The 25,502-nt window shown below is 40.8% G+C and overlaps 1 protein-coding gene across 12 annotated transcripts in view; it reads right to left on the bottom strand.

Moving 5' to 3' along the window:
- Positions 1-25,502, bottom strand: part of LOC130906910 (unconventional myosin-XVIIIa-like) — a 186,793-nt gene that overhangs the window by 81,573 nt on the left and 79,718 nt on the right. For all 12 annotated transcript variants that reach the window (XM_057821611.1, XM_057821609.1, XM_057821614.1 and 9 more), the window contains 7 exons: positions 22,459-22,545; positions 10,649-10,787; positions 6,066-6,225; positions 5,811-5,997; positions 2,331-2,556; positions 2,147-2,256; positions 1,023-1,088 (listed from right to left, as the gene is read on the bottom strand). In XM_057821611.1, coding sequence (XP_057677594.1) covers positions 1,023-1,088; positions 2,147-2,256; positions 2,331-2,556; positions 5,811-5,997; positions 6,066-6,225; positions 10,649-10,787; positions 22,459-22,545 — 975 coding nt within the window. The remainder of the gene's footprint in view (positions 1-1,022; positions 1,089-2,146; positions 2,257-2,330; positions 2,557-5,810; positions 5,998-6,065; positions 6,226-10,648; positions 10,788-22,458; positions 22,546-25,502) is intronic.

Below are 25,502 nucleotides of genomic sequence, written 5' to 3'. Positions count from 1 at the left end.
ATGATTTGCCTGCATCGGTATTCCGACGAATATCATTTAGGACTTTGATAAGCAAACATAACCCTAACCCTAACCCTTTGGTAAGCAAACAATGACTGAAGGGGGAAAAATAAGTGAACCATTACATTTAATATTTTGTGCCCCCCCCCCCCCCCCCCCTCCTCCCACACTTTGGCAGCAGTAACTTCAACCAGATGCTTCCTGTAGCCGCAGATCAGTCAGGCACATCAATCAGGACTAATCTTGGCCAATTCTTCTCTACAAACTGCTGTAGTTCTGCTGTAGGTTTTGGGGCATTACCAGGTGACTTCCTGTTAATTTGGTCTCACTTGCTGTTGGTTTTGAGGAATTTTTGGGTCAGGTCTTTGTTGCCATTGACAGTGTCATTTTTGCTGGGGGGCGGGGGTTTCGAATGAACAAATGTGACTGTGGACATTAAACTGAGCAGAGTGCAGTCGTGCATGCACTCGATCGCACTAATTTCTTGTTTTACGGCGCCGATGTCAAAATAAAAGCATGTGATTCTGTATTTACAGTATGAATAAGCTACAAGATGCCTGTCAGGCAGAACAACGCCGCGGGCCTTATGTTTGACCCCCCCCATTCTAAAGCACGCTGCGTTTTTTTCCATACAGATGTCAGAGAACAGCTATTTTAGTGCCTTGAATATTACTGCGTCTGATTTCCCTCCACTCTCCTTAAAGGATTAGACCGGAGAGCACAGAGTGCTCTGTTGCCATCCGTACTACAAAACAAAGACAGACACTCGGTTTTGCACTCGTGACCCGAGAAGAGGGAATTGCGGCGGAAAGACAGCCAGCCTCAGACGCGTGCCATGCCTTTGGAGTTGCGAGCAAAGGTTGGATACTCTCCAGCATCAAACGCTTCTCTAAGAGGGACAGGTGGAATGAAGGACACGCACCCCAGATGCACAGAATAATAAGAGGTGTGGGAGTGCAAAGGTTTATTTCATCATTTCCAAGGTGTTTATTTGTTCTCGATGCTGTGGTGTCATTACTCACCCGGCTCACACCCATGTGGTAACTGCTCTTCTCCAAATCCAAAGACTCCAGCAGCTCCTCCACAGCCTTCAATGATTGTGTACAAGAAGACAAAGGATTATTCAAAACATAGGAGTAAGCACCTAAATCTGTGTATACTGTGTATGTGGTGTTGGGAGGCTCGCGCCACAACTTGATTATTCCAGCTTTTGCCAAAAAGGACTGAAGAGCTTTTGTTTGGAAGTTTCCACAGAAACTCAGCTGGCACAGTAGGAGAAAAGTGCTTTCCTCTCCCTTTCACTCTCGCTCATTTTTCTCAGGAAGGACATTTTTGTACTTTAGCTGTATTCTTTTGCATGAAAGCCCATTACATTTTTGGGAAAGAAGGAAACATACGCTGGGGCAAATAAATATTTAGACAATGAATGCTTTGAAATACCAGGACATTTTAAATCAAAATCTGTTGCCCTCTGCCCGAAAGCTGAAGATGGGTAGTGACTGGGTCTTTCAGCAAGACAATGACCCTAAACATATGGCCAAATCTACACAGAAATGGTTCACCAGTCACAAAATCTAGCTCCTCCCATGGCCATCTCAGTCCCCAGACCTTGTTTTGTTGGCAAAAGGTGGTTGTACAAAGTATTAACACCAGGGGCGCTAATAATTGTGACACACATTATCTGATGTCAAATTTTTTCTTTATGTGGGATTTTTTCCCCACTGAATGAATGCACTTGTATTGAAGGTTGGAGTTTTCTCTTTTTTTCCCATTAAGGTCCCATATTATTTGAATTTAAAAAAATATATTAGAAGCTACAAAACAATCTTTTTCAGGGGTGCCAATAATTATGGAGGGCACTGTATATAACCTATTTCATGTCTAAAACGGTGCTTTATTTTTGTGTGTAAATATTGTCCCTGACCATGAGTGCATCCGGCCCCAGCGCCGACCCGCCTTTTTAGTAGGCGCCATACAAATGTGGTCAAGTTGATTAGATCACGACAACGGCTCTTGATGGATGAAGGCTTACTTCTCCGTCAGACGGCTGCTGACAAATCAGGGGCAGATGTAATGAAGCTCCCCTCTCACAACATTAATCTTAACCGTTTGGCCGACGGCAGCGCTCTCTCGCTGATTGACTCACTCTCTGCTCGTCCTTCACGATGTAATTCCGCCCGTGCTTCTTGGTGAGGTGAGGCGCCAGCACGTCAAAACGTCGGCGGAACTCCGAGAACACCATGTGGTCGGGGTAACCTGGGAAGGTCAATCCACAATGACAACATTTGGTTTCTTAGAAGACAAATAACAAATACTCGCTAGCATTTCACCTTGTCTATAGATCCGGAGAGCGTGCAGGAGCTTGGATCCACGCAGTTGAGCGCGGAGCAAGGCCACGTCCAGCTGCATTAAACCCGAATCTCCACCCTCCCCTTGAGTCTCACTTTCGACGCCTTTGAAGAAGGATCCAGTGAGAGCCTTGAGAGCATCCGCCTTAGGCAATATGCAGTGAACAAAGTGAATTCTGGACCGCCGCACCATGTCCAGCAGAGCATCCTGGGACAGAGTCAAAGATGTAACTCAGCACCATGCTCAAATTTACGTCACGATCATTTGCTTGGTGGACACAATGCTGATCTTGTATCTTTGTATTAGTACAGACGGGAGGATCTAGAAAAATATTGAGAGGAGGGCAGGAAATTTTTGAGATTGGCAAATATTTCATCACAGTATAATACATAATCCATAGACTTCATAATATATTGACATGACGGGGCGCAGGGCCGATCCGTAGGGGGCCTATTTTCTGAAACTTCAAATTCAAATATTTTCAAAACCAAAGCTGCTACCGACCTAAAACCAAAACAGGCACCTATCTTAGCCATTTATGAGTCTCCATAAGAAGCGGCCTCAAAAAAATTCAAAGTTGTTCCCTTATAAAATGCCAATTTTTTTTTTTTTTTTTTTTTTAATAGATGGCGGAAAACACGCAGGTGACTTGAAGTTCCGCTCTGAGACCCCCAATTTGGACAGATTTCAAAATTGTCCGATATGCATGTGTGATATTGATGACAATGATCTTTGGAAAGCTTCAAATCTCCATTTTCTGGGGGAAAAAACATTTTGAACAGGAGGGCATTTTTAAAAAAAAGTATTTTAAACAGTGAAACCCTATCTGGAGGCGAAAGCACACAAGAGCACAATTACAGACGCCATGAATTTAACTAGATATTATAGCGTACTTACTGTTGTGGTCAAAAGTTTACATACACTTATGAAGAACATAATGTCATGGTTCTCTTGAGTTTCCAGTTATTTCTACAACTCTGATAGAGTAATTGGAATAGATACTTCTTTGTCACAAAAAACATTCATGAAGTTTGGTTCTTTTATGACTTTATTATGGGTGAACAGAAAAAGTGATCAAATCTGCTGGGTCAAAAATATACATACATGGATCTGAAAAAGCGAATCATTGACTTGAACAAGTCAGGAAAGTCATTTGGAGCCATTTCAAAGCAGCTGCAGGTCCCAAGAGCAACAGTGCAAACAATTGTTTGTAAGTATAAAGTGCATGGCACTGTTTTGTCACTGCCACGATCAGGAAGAAAACGCAAGCTATCACCTGCTGCTGAGAGAAAATTGGTCAGGAGGGTGAAGATTCAACTGAGAATCATCAAAAAGCAGATCTGCCAAGAATTAGAAGCTGCTGGAACACAGGTGTCAGTGTCCACAGTCAAGCGTGTTTTGCATCTCCATGGACTGAGAGGCTGCCGTGCAAGAAGGAAGCCCTTACTCCAAAAGCGGCACCCTAAGGCTCGACTGAAGTTTACTGCTGATCACATGGACAAAGATAAGACCTTCTGGAGGAAAGTTCTGTGGTCAGACGAAACAAAAATCGAGCTGTTTGGCCACAATGCCCAGCAATATGTTTGGAGGAGAAAAGGTGAGGCCTTTAACCCCAAGTACACTATTGCCTACCGTCAAGCACGGTGGTGGTAGTATTATGCTGTGGGGCTGTTTTGCTGCCAATGGAACTGATGCTTTACAGAGAGTAAATGGGATAATGAAGAAGGAGGATTACCTTCAAATTCTTCAAGATAACCTAACGTCATCAGCCCGAAGATTGGGTCTTGGGGGCAGTTGGGTGTTCCAACAGGACAATGACCCCAAACACACATCAAAAGTGGTCATGGAATGGCTAAATCAGGCTAGAATTAAGGTTTTCGAATGGCCTGACTTAAACCCCATTGAGAACTTGTGGACAATGCTGAAGAAACAAGTCCATGTCAGAAAGCCATCAAATTTAACTGAACTGCACCAATTCCGTCAAGAGGAGTGGTCAAAGATTCAACCAGAAGCTTGTGGATGGCTACCAAAAGCGCCTAATTGAAGTGAAAATGGCCAAGGGACATGTTACCAAATATTAGCGCTGCTGTATGTATATTTTTGACCCAGCAGATTTGATACTTTTTTCTGTTCACCCATAATAAAGTCATAAAAGAACCAAACTTCATGAATGTTTTTTGTGACAAAGAAGTATCTGTTCCAATCACTCTATCAGAGAAAAATCAGACTTGTAGAAATAACCGGAAACTCAAGAGAGCCATGACATTATGTTCTTCACAAGTGTATGTAAACGTTTGACCGCAACTGTACCTTGTTTCCATCCAAAAACTCCATGTAGCATGTATCATGGCAATATAACAAGGGTCGCGATGCAGAAATCGCAGACATTTTTTTTTCATATATTTACCCCTTCAAACGTTTTTTTTCTCAAATTTTTCTTTCTTTGGATTGATTATTTATCATCTAACATATCTGAGAAAATGCGACAGTAACAAAAAAATATATATACAATTAAGCGATAGGTAGATATCCGTGACTTTTTTACTGACGCCATTTTTTTCCTTTGTGATGTCATTTGTTTAAAAATTTCAAATATGCAAGCGAATAACTTTTTGAAGTAGTTTTTTTTTTTTTTTTTTTTAACGAAATATTAGACATCAATTAATGAGTCTAAGCTACAAATGACAGACATTTTCAATAATAAATATAATGAATTACCTTAGTTTTATGGCTGGGTTAAAACAAAAGCTTGAACTTGAAAAGCGGTTGCGCGACATCTGTAAACAGGGGTTTTCAGGGTAAAACGGACAAATTAAAAATAGTTGGGGTGGCTTCATGCGCCATGAATCTGCTATGGCAGCATATAGACATTCTTCTATCAAACACAACAGTTGTTTTGGCTTAAAATACAGCAGTTTCTTTTAAAGAGGAGTGCAAGAGCAGAAACTGCTTTTTCAGTCTTGTCTGTGTTTTCCGCCATATGTATAACGAAATTTAAAATACAGCGCCCCTGGCACTACTTCAAAAGTAGGCTGCATTCCATCTTGCTTGTTTTGAAACACATAGTAAGATTTCTTTTCTTATCTTGGCAAGAAAGAATATGAAATGTCGCTTTAGCCTTTAATTGTGTGTCATCATCTGCTGTTCCTGAAGAGAATTAAAAGAACCTGTTCATTGAACTTTTTCTTCATTAATTGTCATCACAAAGTTGGAATCGTCCTTGTAGACACTGCAATATGTGCAATTGTTGGAAACCTTCATTTTTGGACTAAATTGTTTTAATTTTACAGACAACATTTTGAGTAAAATGAAGAAATTTGTCTAGTTCGAAAACTGGACGAAAATGAACACAATCTGAAATACCTCAAATTATTTTGGTCCAAAAGACTGAGGACAATGAAAAGGGCTGTCGAGAGAAACGCTGATTTTAGATCTCAGTCCAATCGACTATTACCACTTACCACTTGAAGCTTGATTTGTATGCACACAGACTTCTTCTTATAAGCAGCCACTCCCGAAGCAAAGGTCTTCCTCACGCTAGACACCCGCCGCAAAGACAGCTGGGAAACACCCTCAAGACCTGCGATGGAACCTGACAGAACGGTGGCTCCACCTGCTCGGCTCATGAACAAAGCGCTGATGATCTTCCTGAGAGAGGCGTATTGCGTCAGCCCCCGTTTTATGAATATACATGACAAAAGACGGCCGACACCTACTTCTGGGATTCCTGAAGGAGGCCGGTGGCGTTAATTGAGGCCGGATTTTGCTTGGCGTAGTTCAGCCACCCGCGGGCGTCGTACTCCACCCAGTCGGTGCCGTGACTGTGGCCCAGCAGGAAGTGGTTATCCTTTTCGCTCTTCAGGAGGAACGTCTGACCTGATATCCATAGAAGAAGCAGGGTTTCTTTTGTACCGCACATCAGGATAGGTGATAAAAATAAGCGGCCTCCTGTGGGACGCGTGTCTCCACTCTTTGTCAATGCAGGCATCGTGTGCTAATTAATCTGCTCTGAATAAATGTAGTGTATATACAACTAGAAAATGTCATTTCTGAAGGAATTGCTGTGTTGGGGAACGTCCTGTTCATTTTGAGGCGTTTCAGGGTCACATTTTGTTGATATTGCGTCACTTCTTGTTCACAGGATTCTTGCACCGTTTTAAAAGTCGAATTCAATGTTTATTTTAAAGGGTACTACGGAAAAAAAGACATGTAATTCTTAAATGCTAGTATGAGTTATAACAGATATTAAAACTAGGGCTGTCAAACGATTAAAATTTTCAATCAAGTTAATCACAGCTTAAAAATTAATTAATCGTAATTAATCGCAATTCCAAACCATCTATAAAATATGCCATATTTTTCGGTAAATTATTGTTGGAATGTAAAAATAAGACAAGACAGATATATACTTTCAACATACTGTACATAAGTACTGTATTTGTTTATTATAACAATGAATCAACAAGATGGCATTAACATTGTTAACATTCTGTTAAAGCGATCCATGGATAGAAAGACTTGTAGTTCTTAAAAGATAAATGTTAGTACAAGTTATAGAAATTTGATATTAAAACCCCTCTTAATGTTTTTGTTTTAATAAAATTTGTAAAATTTTCAAAACAAAAAATAAACTAGTAGCTCGCCATTGTTGATTTCAATAATTACACAATGCTCGTGGTGCTGAAACCCATAAAATCAGTGGCAACCAAGTGCCAGCAGAGGGCGACAAAACACCCCAAAACACAAGTAACAAGTGGACATGACACTGTGCTGTCATTTTAATCAGTTTGAGCGGGGCATGTGCGTTAAATGCGTCAAATATTTTAACATGATTAATTAAAAAAATTAATTACCGCCCGTTAACGCGATAATTTTGACAGCCCTAGTTTAGCCCTAGTTATAATAATTTGATATTAATACCCCTCTTAATGTTCTCGTTTTAATAAAATTTGTAAAATGAGTTTAACTAGTAAGTCGCCATTGTTGTTGACGACGCAATGCACCCTGGGCGGTGACCTCACTCTTCCTTCCAATCTTTCCATCCATCCATCCATCCATCCATCCATCATCTTCCGCTTGTTCCGGGGTTGGGTTGCGGGGGCAGCAGCTTTAACAGGGAAGCCCAGACTTAACAGGGATGCCAAGACTTCGCTCCCCTTAGCCACTTCAACCAGCCCCTCCGGCGGGATCCCAAGGCGTTCCCAGGCCAGCCGAGAGACAGTCTCTCCGATGTGTCCTGGGTCGTCCCTGGGTCATCCCCGGGGCCTCCCGCCGGTGGGACATGCCCGTAACACCTCTCCAGGGAGGCGTCCAGGAGGCATCCGAACCAGATGCCCGAGCCACCTCAGCTGGCTCCTCTCGACGCAAAGGAGTAGCGGCTCGACACACAGTCCCTCCCAGATGACCGAGCTTCTCACCCTAAGGGAGAGCCCGGACACCCTGCGGAGGAAACTTATTTCGGCCGCTTGTATCCGGGATCTTGTTCTTTCGGTCCCGACCCACAGCTTGTTACCATAGGTAAGGGTAGGAACGTAGATCGACTGGTAAATTGAGAGCGTCGCTTTTCGGCTCAGCTCCTTCTTCACCACTATGGACCGGTGCGACGTCTGCATTACTGCAGACGTCGCACCGATCCGCCTGTCGATCTCCTGCTCCCTCCTACCCTCACTCGTGAACAAGACCCCAAGACCCACTGTTCCACGGCCGGGATAAAAACCACACTGCTCCTCCTGAATTCGAGATTCGACTTGCTGACGGACCCTCCTCTTCAGCAACCCTGAATAGACTTTACAGGGGAAGCTGAGGAGCGTGACCCCTCTATACTGTATTGGCCCGAATATAAGACGGTGTTTTTTGCATTGAAATAAGACTGAAAAAGTGGGGGTCGTCTTCTATTCGCGGTCTGGACGTTATACCCATTCATGATGCTAGATGGCACCAGATATGATTGAAGCGATGTTCTGTCATGACAGATCTCGGCTACTCTCAAGTTTAACCAATTTGCATTATTTTATTGCGAGGTTTTTCCTTATCGAGATTTGTTTCAAGACTACAGTAAGTTAGACTTCACTTTGATGATTAATGCAGTTTGTGCAATTTTGTTGTTTTTTCACAATAGATTGGTTTATTTACATTTCAAAAACCAGAAGCCATTCATTTACAAATGTGATTGCACTTTAGTTGACATATTTAATTGTTCAGATATTAAGATTTGAATGAGGCAAAATAACATGTTTTTTCTCTCAAATATATTGTTATAATCATTTGTTTCCGATGTACTGCAATTATTTTCTGTATAAAAATTAATTTGGTGTTCAAAAAGTCTTTTTTCAAACTTGAGTCTTGAAAAAGAGGGGGTCGTCTTATAATCGTGACCGTCTTATATTCGGGCCAATACGGTAATTGGAACACACCCTCCAGTCCCTCTTCTTAAAAAGGGGGACCACCACCCCGGTCCCCCAATCCAGAGGCACTGTCCCCGATGTCCACGAGATGTTGTAGAGGCGTGTCCCTCTTTCGCTACATAAACATGTCGTCTGTTCTGCCCTTCCAATTTGAACTAGAGCGGAAAAGTAAAGAGCAGGACAGCACTGTCGATATTTCACAAAACGTGCAGCAAAAGCAATTACATTAATATCTCCAGCGGGATTCGAACCTGCGTTTCCCCTGCAACAGACGTGCGCATAGACCACGGGACTATACTTCCGCATGATGTCGGAGTCATGATTTTCCTTAAAAAGATCTATTCGATCTATTAGCTGCAATCAGTCACAAGTCCTCAGATGAAAACCAACAAATCTGTTCAGGTCCGCGAATGCAGAAGCAGACAACAATGACAAAGGGATTGCGTAAAAGGATTTATTGAACGTATAAAAAACACGCGATCGCGAAAAGGGAGACACAAAAATGATCCGTGACAGTAAGTCGGAATCAGTTAGAAAAAAAATGAAAAACCCCGAGAGAAACTGCGGTAAAAAGCAGACAAATGAAAAAAACAAGGCAATTATGCAACTAACAACAAGGGGACATACAAACTGTCAAATGGCAGCGAGTCAATGTCTTGGCAAGCTGCCTAGGATCGGTTTAAAGACACTGCTGAAGAGCTGGAATTGGATGCAGGCACGACTTTGGGAACTCATCCCACATCTCTAACAAAACAATCTGACCAGCAGCAGAATGTGACAAAATCATTCCAATTGTCATTCTAGCTTCGCTTGCTAGCTAGCACTGCTATTCTCCCAGTCCAGACCAACCGCATCATCAAGCCCAGCACGCATTTCGTGCGTAAAACATGCTGCCCTCCGTAGGTCAAAACGGGTACTAAATATTATATTATTTTTAATGGGAATAAAAAATGTGTTTCTATTAACATATTTTAGTAAAAGAGAACAACTGTGGCTTATTAAAGTCTTTAAGTCAGAGGTTCCCTTTAAGACATTTTTAAGACCTTAAAAATATCATTTAAGACCAAAACATGTTACAACAATTTCTGAGGAAGAAAAAAATATATTTCACTTTAACTGGTGGGAAAAAAAAAAAAAACAGATACGCAAAGCTACCCTAACTAGTGATACAGCATCCATTTTATAAAAACAACCGTATTTTCCTTGAAATCTTAGTAAATGAGTACGCTGTAAACAAACTCATGTAAATTCTGCTGTCAAAATCCATAAAAAGCCATTGAATAAATAATATTTTGATGTGACAACCTTGAAATCTGCCTTTATAAAAAGGGCATAAATGAGATGCTTTGAGGTTGTGTTTGACGGGGAGGAGGAAAAAAAAAAAAAAAAAAAAAATCTCACTTCACGCCTTCAGTTGCTTCGAGTGCTCCTGGGAGAGCACTCTGCATGGGCTGTAACCATGGCAACTATGCCAGAACAACAATAACGCAGCAAGGACTTTGTGGCCGGTCAATCTGTTTGATGGAATTTCGCGTGCTCTATTAATTGTCGGATCCCGCCCTCGATGAAATTTCATAGCGTGGTCGGGCAAAAAGCACAGAAATGAAATTGAATCCAAATGAAACTGCATCATGAAAGATGTCGCTGATATTTTGGCAATCTTGTTTAACTCATTGGCTGCCATATTTCAGCGCCTCTAGTCCTTGTTAACTTGACAAGGACGAGTAGATATGCAAAGTGTTGGACTTAATTGATGCTGGAATTCCTAGGATGCCTTGTGTTGTTCATCAGATGAAAACTGGCATTCGGCTCGTTACGTTTCCCTCTCCCGAGACGCGTTTTTAGCTCGTCATCGTCATGAATGAAATTGTTCGTGGACGAAATAATGCACAAACCTTTGATCTCGCCTTCGGCGGGGCCGTAGTAGCTAAAAAGACGAGCCAGCAGAGATTCTTCTGACGCCCCGGGCTGCAGAACCTCCTCCTCCATCAGCCACAGGAGCCCGCGGGCCTCATCTGTTCGGCAACTGCGCACCTGTTCATTTGGACACAACGCACAAACTGAATTAAAAACACATCTTTCATAAGAATGCGTTTACCGTATTTTTCAGACTATGAGCCGCTACTTTTTTCTCGCCGTTTCTACGCTGCGGCTTTTAAAAGAAAGCGGCTTATTTATGGATTTTTAAAAAATTTAGGGGGGACAAACGAGCTTCATATTTTCTTGTTTAAAATAGGGCTGTCAAAATTATCGCGTTAACGGGCGGTAATTTTTTTAATTAATCACGTTAAAATTAGGGGTGTCAAACGATTAAAATTTTTAATCGAGTTAATTACAGCTCAAAAATTAATTAATCGGAATTAATCGCAATTCAAACCATCCATAAAATTTGCCATATTTTTCTTGTCAAATTATTGGAACTGTACTACATTGCTTCGCCACAGGATGTGATGTCGTGTATTTTATGTTCGGTGTGAAGAAGAAGAAAGTTAAACGAGGCATTAGAGGCCTGTTCTCAACTTCTACCTCACTGAACTTTGGCTCTCATGGAGAGCAAGTTCGCTCATGTGTTCAAAATAAACAATAGCCGACGTGCAAAGTAGCAAGTGAGCTGTAAAAATAGCGAGTTTAGTGGCTAACGAACAGCTAAGCGGAGCTAAGCAATGCTAAATGAAGCTAAGCGACTGATACTCAGTCTGTCGTCGTGGAACAGTCCATTGTAGTGTGTGTGTGGTGGTGGGGGGGGGGGGGGGGGATTTTCAGGGTTTTTAATCGAGTTAATTACAGCTTAAAAATTATTTAATCGTAATTAATCGCAATTAATCGCAATTCAAACCATCTCTAAAATATGCCATATTTTTCTGTAAATTATTATTGGAATGGAAAGATAAGACAAGACGGATATATGCATTCAACATACTGTACATAAGTACTGTATTTGTTTATTATAACAATAAATCCACAAGATGGCATTAACATTAACATTCTTTCTGTGAAAGGGATCCACGGATAGACTTGTAATTCATAAAGGATAAATGTGAGTACAAGTTATAGTAATTTTGATAGTTTGTATATTGTGACTAAATATTGGCATCTATTGTATTTGTTGAGCTAAACTTAATGTTTGAATTATTTTGCATAGCTATTTTGATTGGGAATGCCAGATCTCTTTGCATTGTGCGCTTTTCTTTTCATGAACATTATTTTATTTTTGAGAGATAGGAATATTTTTTTTTGTTGTGCTTTCACTAAATGATACTGTAGCGACTTAAATGTTCCTAACTGCCCAAATGCATGATGGGAATTTGAGCAACCATGAGTCACAGTGGCTGCTGCAAATGGTATATCTTCTCTGCGTTTAGTACAATACATAGTGTTAAGTAAAAGATAATCTCCATTTATTCTTCCCCATGTCGCTTGCCACAATAGTTGTAACAGTTGTGGAAAAGATGCCACCGCTTATTCCATTAAATAGCGCAGCTCCAATAAAAGTCTGTGTTACCAGTTCGCCCTTCTTGGTATTTGGCGGTGCTATGGACTGGCGATTCATGTTGGCTCATTGTCGTCGGTTGGCTCGGTTTGTCCGAATTCCTCCTGAGGAAGACGGCGGCGTACATATAGACACCGAGAGGCGTTGGATGGCTTTTAGTGGGTACTTTTATTAACAGAACAAAAGCATGTGGGGGACGCAACACTTGAGCCTGCGCTAACTGCGCACTTTCTCTACTCTCTCGCTCGACCACTTTCTGCCTCACTGCCCAATCTGACAGTGCCGGTCACATTGAAAATAACAGTGGCCCCCTTGGCGGGTGCCGGTAACACCAGCGTCCACTCCATTTGCTTGTCTCTGCCCTTAGCTCTCAATATACTTCAAACGGCGCCATTGTAGTCTGTTTGTGGCAATGCTTGAGTGGGTCGTTCCGCGCATGCGTTAATTGCCTTAAATATTTTAACGTGATTAATTTTAAAAATTAATTACCGCCCGTTAACGCGTTAATTTTGACAGCCCTAAATTATACATGATGAATAGTTGGGGGTGCTGCTGGCTCCAGTGGCCCAAGCCGTTGCTCAATGGGGCAAGGGCAGCTGGTTGGGGCCCCTACTGGTTAGGGGCCTAAAGCGATCGTCTACTTCGCCTGAATAGTAGATCCGCTTACGCATGTCAGCTAAATAAACCACCTACTATTGCCTGGGATAAAAGAAAAGTTTTGACGAATTTATAAGTGTAGGCAAAATGAACTCAATACAACTACACTGATACCTCAGCTCACGAACATAATTGGTTCCCAGAAAGTGTGTGTAAGGCGAAAAGTTCGTCTTCCGAACATTTATTTCCCATAAGAAACCATTAAAATGAGAATAATCCGTTCCCAGGTCCCCATAAAACATAATTTTCTACTAAATAAGCCTTAAAACTACACAAAAATACACCTTATTTTATGTATAATAAATGTGCTATTGTATTGTAATTAAAGAAATAAACTGTACTGTATAATAAAGTCGTTTTATTTATTATTTATTTCTTCTGCTCGATCGTAATTTTCTTTAATGTCTTCTTAGGCTTAACACTAGCCTGTGGTGGGGTCTTTTTCGGTCCCGTAATAGCAAAAGTACACTCAATATGGTCCAAAATGTCTATCAAACACAAACCACGTCCGCACTCAACGAAAGGGAAGGGACGAACTGGGACGCCGTGAGCGTGCGTCAGCTTCTCGTGTCCGCCACCGTGGCGCTGTTCGACCGCGTGGTTTGGTTCGTCCGCCGAAAACTAGTTTGTCAGCAGAGACTATATGCTCGCGAATTTAATGTTCTTGAGGCGAAAAGTTCGTGAGCTTAAGCGTTCCTGAGCTGAGGTATCACTGTATTCAGAGCACTCACTCTTTGCAATTTTCAGGGTATTTACAGGTCACTTTCTGTTGAGTTTGAGTCACTGTCTATTCATTTCCGGGTAGCTTTCTGTTCTGTAACCCAAAATCAACAAGAAGTGAGCCCTACAATGCCCCAAAATCAACATGAAATTACTGAAAATGAACAGGCGGAATGGCCCAAAATGACCTCATTGCCTGGAATTGGCTGCTACTGACGACCAAAGAAGCCAATTTGAAGTGTGAGAGGTTCACCCGCGCCACCCTCCAAGCTCAAATGGATTGGAAGTCTACTAGTGATAAACTTACAGCAGAAGGCTGAAGATACAGTGGTATAAAAAAGAATCTGAACCTTTTGGAATTTCTCATATTTCTGCATGAAATCGCCATCAAATGTGACCTGATCTTTGACAAAATCACACAGATGAAAAACAGTGTCTACTTTAACTGAAACCACCCAAACATTTATTGGTTTTCATATTTTAATGAGGATCGTATGCAAAAAAATGAAAGAAGGGGGAAAAATAAGCAAGTGAACCATCAGATTTAATATTTTGTGCCCCCCCTTTGGCAGCAATAACTTCAACCAGACACCTCCTGTAGCTGCAGATCCGTCCGGTGCATCGATCAGGACTAATCTTGGCCCATTCTTCTCTCCAAAACTGCTATAGTTCAGTCATATTTCTGGCATGAATCGCTGTCTTTAGGTCATGCCACAGCATCTCAATGGAGTTCAAGTCTGGACTTTCACTTGGCCACTCCAGAATGTGTACTTTGTTCTTCTAAAAATCATTCTGAAGTTGATTTACTTCTGTGTTTTGGATCATTGTCTTGTTGCAGCATCCATCCATTAATAATTGCAAGTTGTCCAGGCCCTGAGATAGCAAAACAGCCCCAAATCACCATGCCTGAGGTGTTGATGTTGGTGAGCTGTTACATTTTTCCTCCACACATGACGTTGTGTGTTACTCCCAAACAATTCAACTTTGGTTTCATCAGTCCACAAAATATTTTTGCCAAAACCTCTGTGGAGAGTCCAAGTGCCTTTTTGCAAACATTAAACGAGCAACGATGTTGTTGTTTTTTAGACAGCAGTGGCTTCCTCTGTGGAGTCCTCCCATGAACAACATTCTTGTTCGTAGTTTTACATATAGTTGGTGAGTGCACAGGGATATTGGACTGTGTCCATGATTTCTGTAGGTTTTTAGCAGACATGCTAGGGTTCTTTTTCACCTCTCTGAGTTTTCTGCGCTGAACTCTTGGCATCATCTTTGGTGGACGGCCACTCCTTGGGAGAGAAGCAACAGTGCCAAACTCTCTCCATTTGTAGACAACTTCTCTGACTGTGGATTGATGAACATCCAGACTTTTAGAGATGGTTTTGTATCCTTTCCCAGCTTTATACAAATCAACAATCCTTGATCGCAGGTCTTCAGACAGCTCTTTTGACCCAATGCTCCTCAACAAGGCAATTCCTACCAGGTGTGTGTTTTATCGTGAGCAGGGCAGCTTTAAGCCACTCATCAGTGATTGGGAACACATCTGACTAAAATTGTTTGGTCAAAAAATGGTTTTCCCTCTGTCATTGTTTGCATTCTGTTCTCATTAAAGTATAAAAACTAGGGCTGTCAAATGATTAAAATGTTTAATCGAGTTAATTACAGCTTAAAAATTAATTAATCGTAATTAATCGCATTTCAAACCATCTATAAAATATGCCATATTTTTCTGTAAATTATTGTTGGAATGGAAAGATAAAACACAAGAACTGATATATACATTCAACATACGGTACATAAGTACTGTATTTGTTTATTATAACAATAAATCAACAAGATGCATTAACATTATTAACATTCTCTGAAAGCGATCCATGGATAGAAAGACTTGTAGTTCTTAAAAGATAAATGTTAGTACAAGTTATAGAAATTTTATGTTAAAACCCCTCTTAATGTTTTCGTTTTATTAAAATTTGTAAACTTTTCAATTAAAAAATAAACTAGTAGCTCGCTATTGTTGATGTCAATAATTACACCATGCTCACTCATTGTGCTGAAATCCATAAAATCATTTGGGCCCAAGCGCCAGCAGAGGGCGCCAAACACCAAAAAACAAGTAACAAGCGGACATTACACTGCTGTCATTTTAATCTGTTTGAGCGGGGCATGTGCGTTAATTGCGTCAAATATTTTAACGTGATTAATTTTTAAAAATTAATTACCGCCCGTTAACGCGATAATTTTGACAGCCCTAATGAAAACCTAAAAATGTTTGGGTGGTTTCAGTTAAAACAGACACTGTTTTTTCATCTGTGTGATTTTGACAGAGATCAGATCTCATTTTATGGTGATTTTATGCAGAAATTTTCTCATCCCACTTTTTCATATCACTGTAGATGACGTCGTGCTAAGGGGGAAAAAATGCAGCAAAAAAAAAAAAAAAGATATTGTAAGCAGTTACATAAAATGTGACTCATGACTTGAGCATTCTTTTCACCAAATACTTTTACCTGTCTTTATTTTTTTGGTGGACTACTTTTACTTGAGTATTATTTTTTTAAGTAACGCTACTATTACTTGAGTCACATTTTTACCCACCTGTGGTTGTCAATAGCAGCCAATAGGTACTGTAAATGCAAGCTGCTCGCTAAAAGGTCACTGAAAGTGTGATTTTTTTTTTCTTCTTCATGAGTGCAGTAGACCTGATACGGTTGCTGACATTGGAAATGAAAATTTAAAAAAGTAATAGTGCTCCGCTGCCCGGTCCAGCTGTGTCGATGATAACTTAGTCAGTTTAGATTTTTCGCCTGAAGTATGATTAAAGTCACCCCGTTGAGTAAGTGTGAGAATCAATGACTTTCCATTTATTTTTTATACCACTTCTGCTCATCAGAGTTGCCAGGGTGAAAGACGGCGTACATCCTGGACAAAAAAATAAAAAAACATTCACACCAAGCTCACATCATGGCGTTTTTTTTATGGAGCTAAATCAAGGCCAAAATAAAACAGAATACAAACAATACTATTGGCTTCATTCACTCGCCTCTGACGAAGGCACTCTGGCTCTAACAACACAAAAGACAATCTAACTCTCGACAGGTCGTAAGATTATTCATTCAGCAACCCAACTTGAAAATAGCAGTGAACTCTCTCTCTCTTGCTCTAATAATCGGCGTGCGGGCGTAGCCTCACATTACACACACACGAGGACCCAGTTGCCGCTGCTCTTAGTTGCCGGCAAAAATCGATTGTTAGGATAAAATAAAATTGCCCTTTATTTACTTATATATACTTGTATTACGTCACAGTTTAAAGCAACCCTTGCTAACTTTTCAGGTTTCGTCGATTTTAGCGACACCGGTGGACAATAGTGGTAGTGTTTTGCTTTCAAAGGGATCCAAGGATAGAAAGACTTGGGAGTTCTGAAAGATAAATGTTAGTACTAGTTATTATAATTTGATACAATTTGTAAAATTATTTTAACTAGTAGGTCGCCATTGTTGTTCACATCGCAGGGCAATTACGTCACAGGGCCACGCTGCCAGAATTCCATCTGTCACTCTTAAAAAAAAAACAACCATGTCACTCTTTAATTATGTAAGGTAGTGATTTAAATACGCCACGAGGTGTCAATGGAGAGTTTTACATCAATTTGGGATCAAGCCAATGAGTGTGTTTTTTTTCCCTAGACTGACGCTGTAGTTTCTTCCACAGTGGTAGAGAGAAAGGAGAGTGGACACAGGCATTCATATTCGTAGCTCGGACCGCGCTGTTTACTGGCATAAGCTTCGGCAACTCTTTCACAACACATATAAGTATCATATAGTGAAAATACTACAAAACTAATAGTCATATCTCTTAAAAAATGTCACCAAGAAGAAATGTGCTTCAATCTGGCCCTATTCTCACAAAGTTAACACAACAATGCAAAGAGAACTGGCATTCACAATCAAAATAGATGCACAAAATACACATAAAACTTACTCAGACTTTGGTCAAACTATAGTTAAACATTTTTGCAACTCCTTTAGTGAAAAAAAATACACTGGATAGCAATATTTAATCACAATACACAAACTATGATACTGAGAGACATTTTCAGTCTTGTGAAGACAACACGGAGAAAACCTTTCCTTACTCACAATCATAAACGCAAACGTCTGGAGTTCGCCAAGCGGTATTGGGGCTTCAACTGGGATCGTGTGCTTTGGTCAGATGAGACCAAGATTGAGCTTTTTGGCAACAAACATTCTAAGTGGGTCTGGCGTGCCAAGAAAGATGTGCACCCTGAAAAGCACCTGGTACTCGCTGTGAAGTATGGGGGTGGGTCAGTGATGCTGTGGGGCTGTTTCGCTTCCAAAGGCCCTGGGAACCTTGTTAGGGTGCATGGCATCATGGAATGCTTTGAAATACCAGGACATTTTAAATCAAAATCTGTTGCCCTCTGCCCGAAAAGTGAAGATGGGTCGCCACTGGGTCTTTCAGCAAGACAATGACCCGAAACATATGGCCAAATCTACACAGAAATGGTTCACCAGACATAAAATCAAGCTCCTCCCATGGCCATCTCAGTCCCCAGACCTCAACCCCATTGAAAACCTGTGGGGTGAGCTGAAGAGGAGAGTACAGAGGTCTCTGGATGATTTAGAGAGATTCTGCAAAGATGAATGGATGAAGATCCCTCTTTCTGTCTATTCCCATCTTGTGAAACATTATAGGAGAAAATTAGGTGCTGTTTTGTTGGCAAAAGGGGGTTGTACAAGTATTAACACCAGGGGTGCTAATAATTGTGGCACACATTATTTGATGTCATATAATGATTTCTTTATGTGGGATTTTTTCCCCACTGAATAAATGCACTTGTATTGAAGGTTGGATTTTTTTCTTTTTTTCCATTAAGGTCCCATATTTTTTGGATTAAAAAAAACATGAGAAGCTAAAAAACACAAATATTATAAATCCAATATTATGGAGGGCACTGTACATTTGTTTTAGTTTCAAATTTATTTTTGCATTCAAACATTTTTTTTTAATGGAATCAACTTTTTTATTGAAAAAAAAATATATATATATATATATATATATATTTTTTTTTTTTAATTGAAGCAACTTTTGGGGGGATTGAATAATAAAGACACAAATCTATCTCCATATGGCTCCGCCTAGGGGATACAATTTTTGACTGGGGTAACTACATTGGCACGACACTGGCCGGCGTACCATATTCAATGGTTGATGATCTTGACGAAAAGTATCACTGTCCTAAGCAGCCTTTAGAATTCCCCTCAAGAATGATGCAAAACAACAACAACAACAAAAACAAAAAACGCTCATTGTCAACTTCTTATTATAAATATTCTTGTAAGTTAAGTTTATTGCTGACACTGCGTTTCGGGGTCATCAACATGTTATGCCCCCCCATCCCAAAAGTCAAACTCTGCCTATGACTACAATGCTTTGGGCCTTGATTTAGCGCCATAATTTTTTTACCTTGTTTTTTGTTCCCCGTCGCTATCAAAAAAAAAAAAAGCATCCTGTGATAGCGAGGAATTCTTGTCTATTCCGCCCAAAATGGCACCGGCATCTAATTGCTTGGCCTTGTTTCACCGTAGCTATTTTTTTCCAAGATTTCCTCTAAATTTGCACAATTGTCGCCGACAGCCCGAGAGATAAACAAAGCAACGGGCACGGAAAGCGAATGCCGCTTTAGTTGTGCGGATGAAAATAAGCTCCGGAGATAATGATCTCCAGGCTGCGGTAATGTGTCTCCAGCCTGAATGCTTTCCCGGAAGAAACCAAACCTAGGAAAAAGCCAAATCGGTTTGGGCGCCTATCGGAAAGTGACATCCTTATCAGCGGTGCACGCTACACTGACTGCAACACAAAGTATCAGTCAGGAGGAGACAGGTGACAACTATGCGGTTTTCACGGCGCGCTGATAAAATGGCTCCAACCGGAATAGAATAGAATGAATACAAACTCCCTGCATGGGGTGACTCTAAATTGTTGTTGTTGAACGCTCCGTCGCCTCTGATCACAATCCCATTAGACTGCGGACGAATTAAAGAGTAAAGCACTCAAATCAAACGCGGTGGAATAATACCACGATGATCTATGACTCTCTAAATTCCAGCAATTTCTGTTGCCATGGTGCGGATCACGAGCCGCGAAAGGCCAAACATTGATTCGGCTTCTTTTGAAGTCGACGCGCTAACCTTTTTTTCCCCTCGCCCCGCTCCTACCTTCCTTTTCTTTAAACTGGCGGCCAAACAACTCATTCTAGTAGTTGAAGGCTATAAGAAGAAAAACTAGAGATGATATTTATTTCTGAATGAAAGCAGTACCGGTGCCATCACCAGATGACGGATTTTAACCAAAGTTCTGTCGGCGCTTACAGTGGGGCAAATAAAGTATTTAGTCAACCACCAATTGTGCAAGTTCTCCCACTTGAAAATATTAGAGAGGCCTGTAATTGTCAACATGGGTCAACCTCAACCATGAGAGACAGAATGTGGAAAAAAAAACAGAAAATCACATTGTTTGATTTTTAAAGAATTTATTTCCAAATTAGAGTGGAAAATAAGTATTTTGTCACCTACAAACAAGCAAGATTTCTGGCTGTCAGAGGTCTAACTTCTTCTAACGAGGTCTGATGAGGTTCCACTCGTTACCTGTATTAATGGCACCTGTTTTAACTCATTATCGGTATAAAAGACACCTGTCCACAACCTCAGTCAGTCACACTCCAAACTCCACTATGGTCAAGACTAGAGATGTCCCGATCGATCGGCATCCCGATCCGATCATGTCATTTTCAAAGTATCGGAATCAGCAAAAAATATCGGCCATGCCTTTTTTCAATATGTATATATTTTTTAATTAAATCGTTTTCTAATTGTATTTAACGTTACAGACATAATATGTTACACTCATCCAGAGTCATTAGTTTAGGCTTAAGGTAGGGTTATCAAATTTATCCCGATAACGGCGGTAATTAATTTTTTAAAAAATGTATCACGTTAAAATATTTAACGCAATTAATGGATGCGATTCACGACCCACTCACACTCAATCTGGAATGGCGCCGTTTTACCTATATATATAGAGAGATAAAAGGCAGCGTAAAATGAGCAGAGTGAATTTTGGCAGCCTTTGGAGCCTTGCTTTAAATGGCTAAAGCCTTAAAATCCCTCTCCCTACGATTAGAAATATCATGGGAAGTAATGTGGGGAAGCAAGGTAGCAATTGATCTTTTTCTTAACACCTTATGTTATTTCCCAACGCAGAGAAGATATATCAATTGGTAGCACTACGCACAGTCATGGTTCCACTTCCCATCATGGATTTGGGCATGGCTACAGTATCATTTACTGAAAGCTCAACAAATACACTAGATGGCAATATTTAGTCACAATATACAAAGTCACAAGTCTTTCTATCCGTGGATCGCTCTCACAGAAAGAATGTTGATAATGTAAATGCCATCTTGAGGATTTATTGTCATAATAAACAAATACAGTACTTATGTACTATATGTTGAATGTATATATTCGTCCGAGTTTTATTCATTTTTTCTTAATGCATTGCCAAAATATGTATGATCGGGAAAAATTATCGGGAATGATTGGAATTGAATCGGGAGCAAAAAAAAAGCAATCGGATCGGGAAATATCGGGATCGGCAGATACCCAAACTAAAACGATCGAGATCGGATCGGTAGCAAAAAAACATGATCGGAACAACCCTAGTCAAGACCAAAGAGCTCTCGAAGGACACCAGAGACAAAATTGTAGACCCGCACCAGGCTGGGAAGACTGAATCTGCAAACGCTTGGTGTAAAAAAATCAACTGTGGGAGCAATTATTAGAAAATGGAAGACATACAAGACCACTGATAATCTCCCTCGATCTGGGGCTCCATGCAAGATCTCACTCCGTGGCGTCCAAAATGACAACAAGAACGGTGAGCAAAAATCCCAGAACCACACAAGGGACCTAGTGGATGACCTACAGAGAGCTGGGACCACAGTAACAATGACTATTATCAGTAACACAATGCGCCGCCAGGGACTTAAATCCTGCACTGCCAGACGTGTCCCCCTGCTGAAGAAAGTACACGTCCAGGCCCGTCTGCGGTTCACTAGAGAGCATTTGGATGATCCAGAAGAGGACTGGGAGAATGTGTTTTGGTCAGATGAAACCAAAACAGAACTTTTTGGTAGAAACACAGGTTCTCGTGTTTGGAGGAGAAAGAATACTGAATTGCATCCGAAGAACACCATACCCACTGTGAAGCATGGGGGTGGAAACATCATGCTTTCGGGCTGTTTTTCTGATTTCAAGGTCCTGGAGGGGCCTAGCCAGTCTCCAGCTCTCAACCCCATAGAAAATCTGCAGAGGGAGTAAAAAGGTCCATGTTGCCCAACGACAGCCCCAAAACATCACTGCTCTAGAGGAGATCCGCATGGAGGAATGGGCCAAAATACCAGCAACAGTGTGTGAAAAGCTTGTGAAGAGTTACAGAAAACGTTTGGCCTCAGTTATTGCCAATAAAGGGTACATAACAAAGTATTGAGGTGAACTTTTTGTATTGACCAAATAATTATTTTCCACCATGATTTGCAAATAAATTCTTTAAAAATCAAACAATGTGATTTTCTGGGGTTTTTTTTTTCCACATTCTGTCTCTCATGGTTGAGGTTAACCCATGTTGACAATTACAGGCCTCTCTCTAATATTTTCAAGTAAACTTGCACAATTAGTGGTTGACTAAATACTTATTTGCCCCCACTGTATGTGAGGCCTTCTAAGACTAAAAGATATGTTTAAAAGTCAAACTTACTAGCGCTTGGCTTGACGCTTGGTCCACCACCGCAACAGAAAAAGATGTGCTCGGTTCCGATTCATCCAGGGAAATCTCAATGTTCTCCTGAAGGAAGAGACAAGAAAAACGGTCAGGTTTCTTCACATTGAATGCGATAGTTCAGTCGGTGATTATTGGAACGATCTATTAAAGTGGTATGAAAAAGTATCTGAAACTTTTGGAATTTCTCACATTTCTGCATAAAATCCCCATCAAAGTGAGCTGATCTTTGTCAAAATCACACAGATGAAAAAAACAGTGTCCGCTTTACTTTTGTATGTATTTAAAATCCGATCTGGACCACATCATTGCAGAATGTGGCTGCAGTCTGAACTGTCAAGTCTTCCAAATCTGAATTCATTCAGCAATAACGTCAGCAAAGAACGAGCGAGCATAGTGTAGAGATTCGCGTTAGCGCTAAGTTTGAACTCTGCTTTTAGGGAAGAGGCAGACTTGACAACAGTAAAAAAAAAAATAATAATAATTAAATCAGGGTAAAAGAGGATAGTCTGAGAATGCTCGGTTTTCTTTCTGTGCGCCAAATAAGCAATATGTCAATATTGCTTAAATGGCCATGAGTCGGGTCAAACTGACCGTACAGTGGTATCAAAAAGTATCTGAACATTTTGGAATTTCTCACATTTCTGCATAAAATCACAATCAAATGTGAGCTAATCTTTGTCAAAATCACACAGATGAAAAACACAGTGTCCGCTTTACTTTTGTATGTGGTTAAAATCTGATCTGGACCTCATCATTCCAGAATGTAGCTGCGGTCTGAACTATCAAGTCTTCCAAATCTGAATTCATTCAGCAATAATGTCAGCAAAGAGCGAGCATAGTATAGAGATTAGCGTGTGCGCCGAGCTTGAACTCTGCTTTAGGGAAGAGGCAGGCTTGACAAAAGTAAAAAAAAAAAAAAAAAAATTAATAAATCGGTGTAAAAGAGAATAAGTCTGAGAATGCTCGGTTTTCTTTCTGTGCGCCAAATAAGCAATATGTCAATATTGCTTAAATGGCCATGAGTCAGGTCAAACTGACCGTACAGTGGTATCAAAAAGGATCTGAACATTTTGGAATTTCTCACATTTCTGCATAAAATCACCATCAAATGTGAAAAGATCTTTGTCAAAATCACACAGATGAAAAAAAAGTGTCTGCTTTAACTAAAACCACCCAAACATTTATAGATTTTCATATTTTAATAATGGAACGGCCCTGGCCATTTAATTATTGTTTTTGAGACTCTTTAAGTCAGCTGATCGTCGCCCGCTGGCTGCCCCCTCCCCCAACGTGACGTAAGCTGATCGACGCCAGATGGACAGACGATGTCGCCGCCGCTGATTGGCCACGAAAAAGGGCACCAAGCTTGAAAAGTCAGACGCTGTTAACTAACAGCTGAGGTCGCATTTGACAGCATTGGTGCCGCGGTCCTCCTCGCCCGCTATTTGCTCGCCATTTACTCTCGTGTGCGTTTGATTGCTACTTTGTTACACTCCCGCTTTTTCGGTGAGGTCTTTTGTGTTTTGCCATTATTGGATCTTTTTTTAGAAATAAGAGCACTGAAGCAGTAGGGGTAAGCTGCCATTTATGTTCAACCCGTTTTCTCCTGTTTTGTTTAGAGTAGGAAGCTAGGGTAGTGACTGTCTTTTTGTTCTTTCCTTTTTACGATCAGGGTTTACTCAGCGGGTGGGGTTGAAGTGTAGATTCCTTTTGTTTGTTGTTTTGGCCTGGGCTTACCCTGAAGCCGCGCTTCTTCCAAATTTTGTATATATTGTTCATTGCGAGTTTGACTGTGTAAATAAATGTGTGCCACTTGTGAACTTGTGTGACTCATTTTATGTTACGCCCTTAGCGAGCCGTCTGTGGGACGTAACAATGAGGATAACATGCAAACAATGTCAGAAGGGGGAAAAATATGTAAGTAAACCTCTGCCCAAGAAGACTTAAAGAGCATTTGAAAGCATTTTTTACAAAACAATTTAAGTCAGGTGTGTTCCTAATCACTGATGAGTAGTTTAAAGCTGCCCTACCCACTATAAAACACACACCTGGTAAGAATTGTTTTGATGAGAAGCATGGTCTGATGTGCATTTTAGCTCGATCAAAGGAGCTGTCTGAAGACCTGCGATCAAGGATTGTTGATTTGTATAAAGCTGGCAAAGGATACAAAACCATCTCTAAAAGTGTGGATGTTCATCAATCGACAGTTAGAGAAGTTGTCTACAAATTGAGAGAGTTTGGCACTGTTGCTTCTCTCCCAAGGAGTCGCCGTCCTACATAGATGACGCCAAGATTTCAGCGCAGAATACTGAGAGAGGTAAAAAAAAGAACCCTAGAGTGTCTGCTAAAGACTTACAGAAATCACTGGCAAAGTCCAATATCTCTGTGCACACATCAACTATGGCCAAGAATGGTGTTCATGGGAGGTCTCCACGGAGGAAGCAACTGCTGTCTGAAAAAACACTGTTGTTCGTTTAATGTTCGCAAAAAGGCACTTGGACACTCCACAGACGTTTTGGCAAAATATTGAGTGGACTGATGAAACTAAACTTGAATTGTTTGGGAATAACACACAACGTCATGTGTGGAAGAAAAATGGAAAAAATTAAACACCTCATCCCCACCGTGAAGCATGGTGGAGGGATCATCATGATTTGGGGCTGTTTTGCTACCTCAGGGCCCGGACAACTTGCAATCATTAATGGAAGAATGAATTCTAAAGTGTTGCAGGAAAACCTGAGGCAGTCTGTCAGACAGTTGAAGCTAAAAAGAGGATGGATGCTGCAACATAACAATGATCCAAAACAGAAGTAAATCAACTTCAGAATGGTTTCAGAAGAACAACATACACGCTCTGGAGTGGCCAAGTCCAGACTCGAACCCTATTGAGATGCTGTGGAATGACCTACAGACAGCGATTCATACTTGACATCCTAGGATTCCAGACTGATCTGCAGCTACAGGAAGCGTCTGGTAGAAGTTATTGCTGCAAAAGAGGGTGACCACAACATAAATGTGAT

Source organism: Corythoichthys intestinalis, chromosome 18 (assembly GCF_030265065.1).
Source record: "Corythoichthys intestinalis isolate RoL2023-P3 chromosome 18, ASM3026506v1, whole genome shotgun sequence".
NCBI lineage: Eukaryota > Metazoa > Chordata > Actinopteri > Syngnathiformes > Syngnathidae > Corythoichthys > Corythoichthys intestinalis.
Note: the sequence above shows the minus strand (reverse complement) of the source record. Positions and strands in the feature narration are given on the sequence as shown.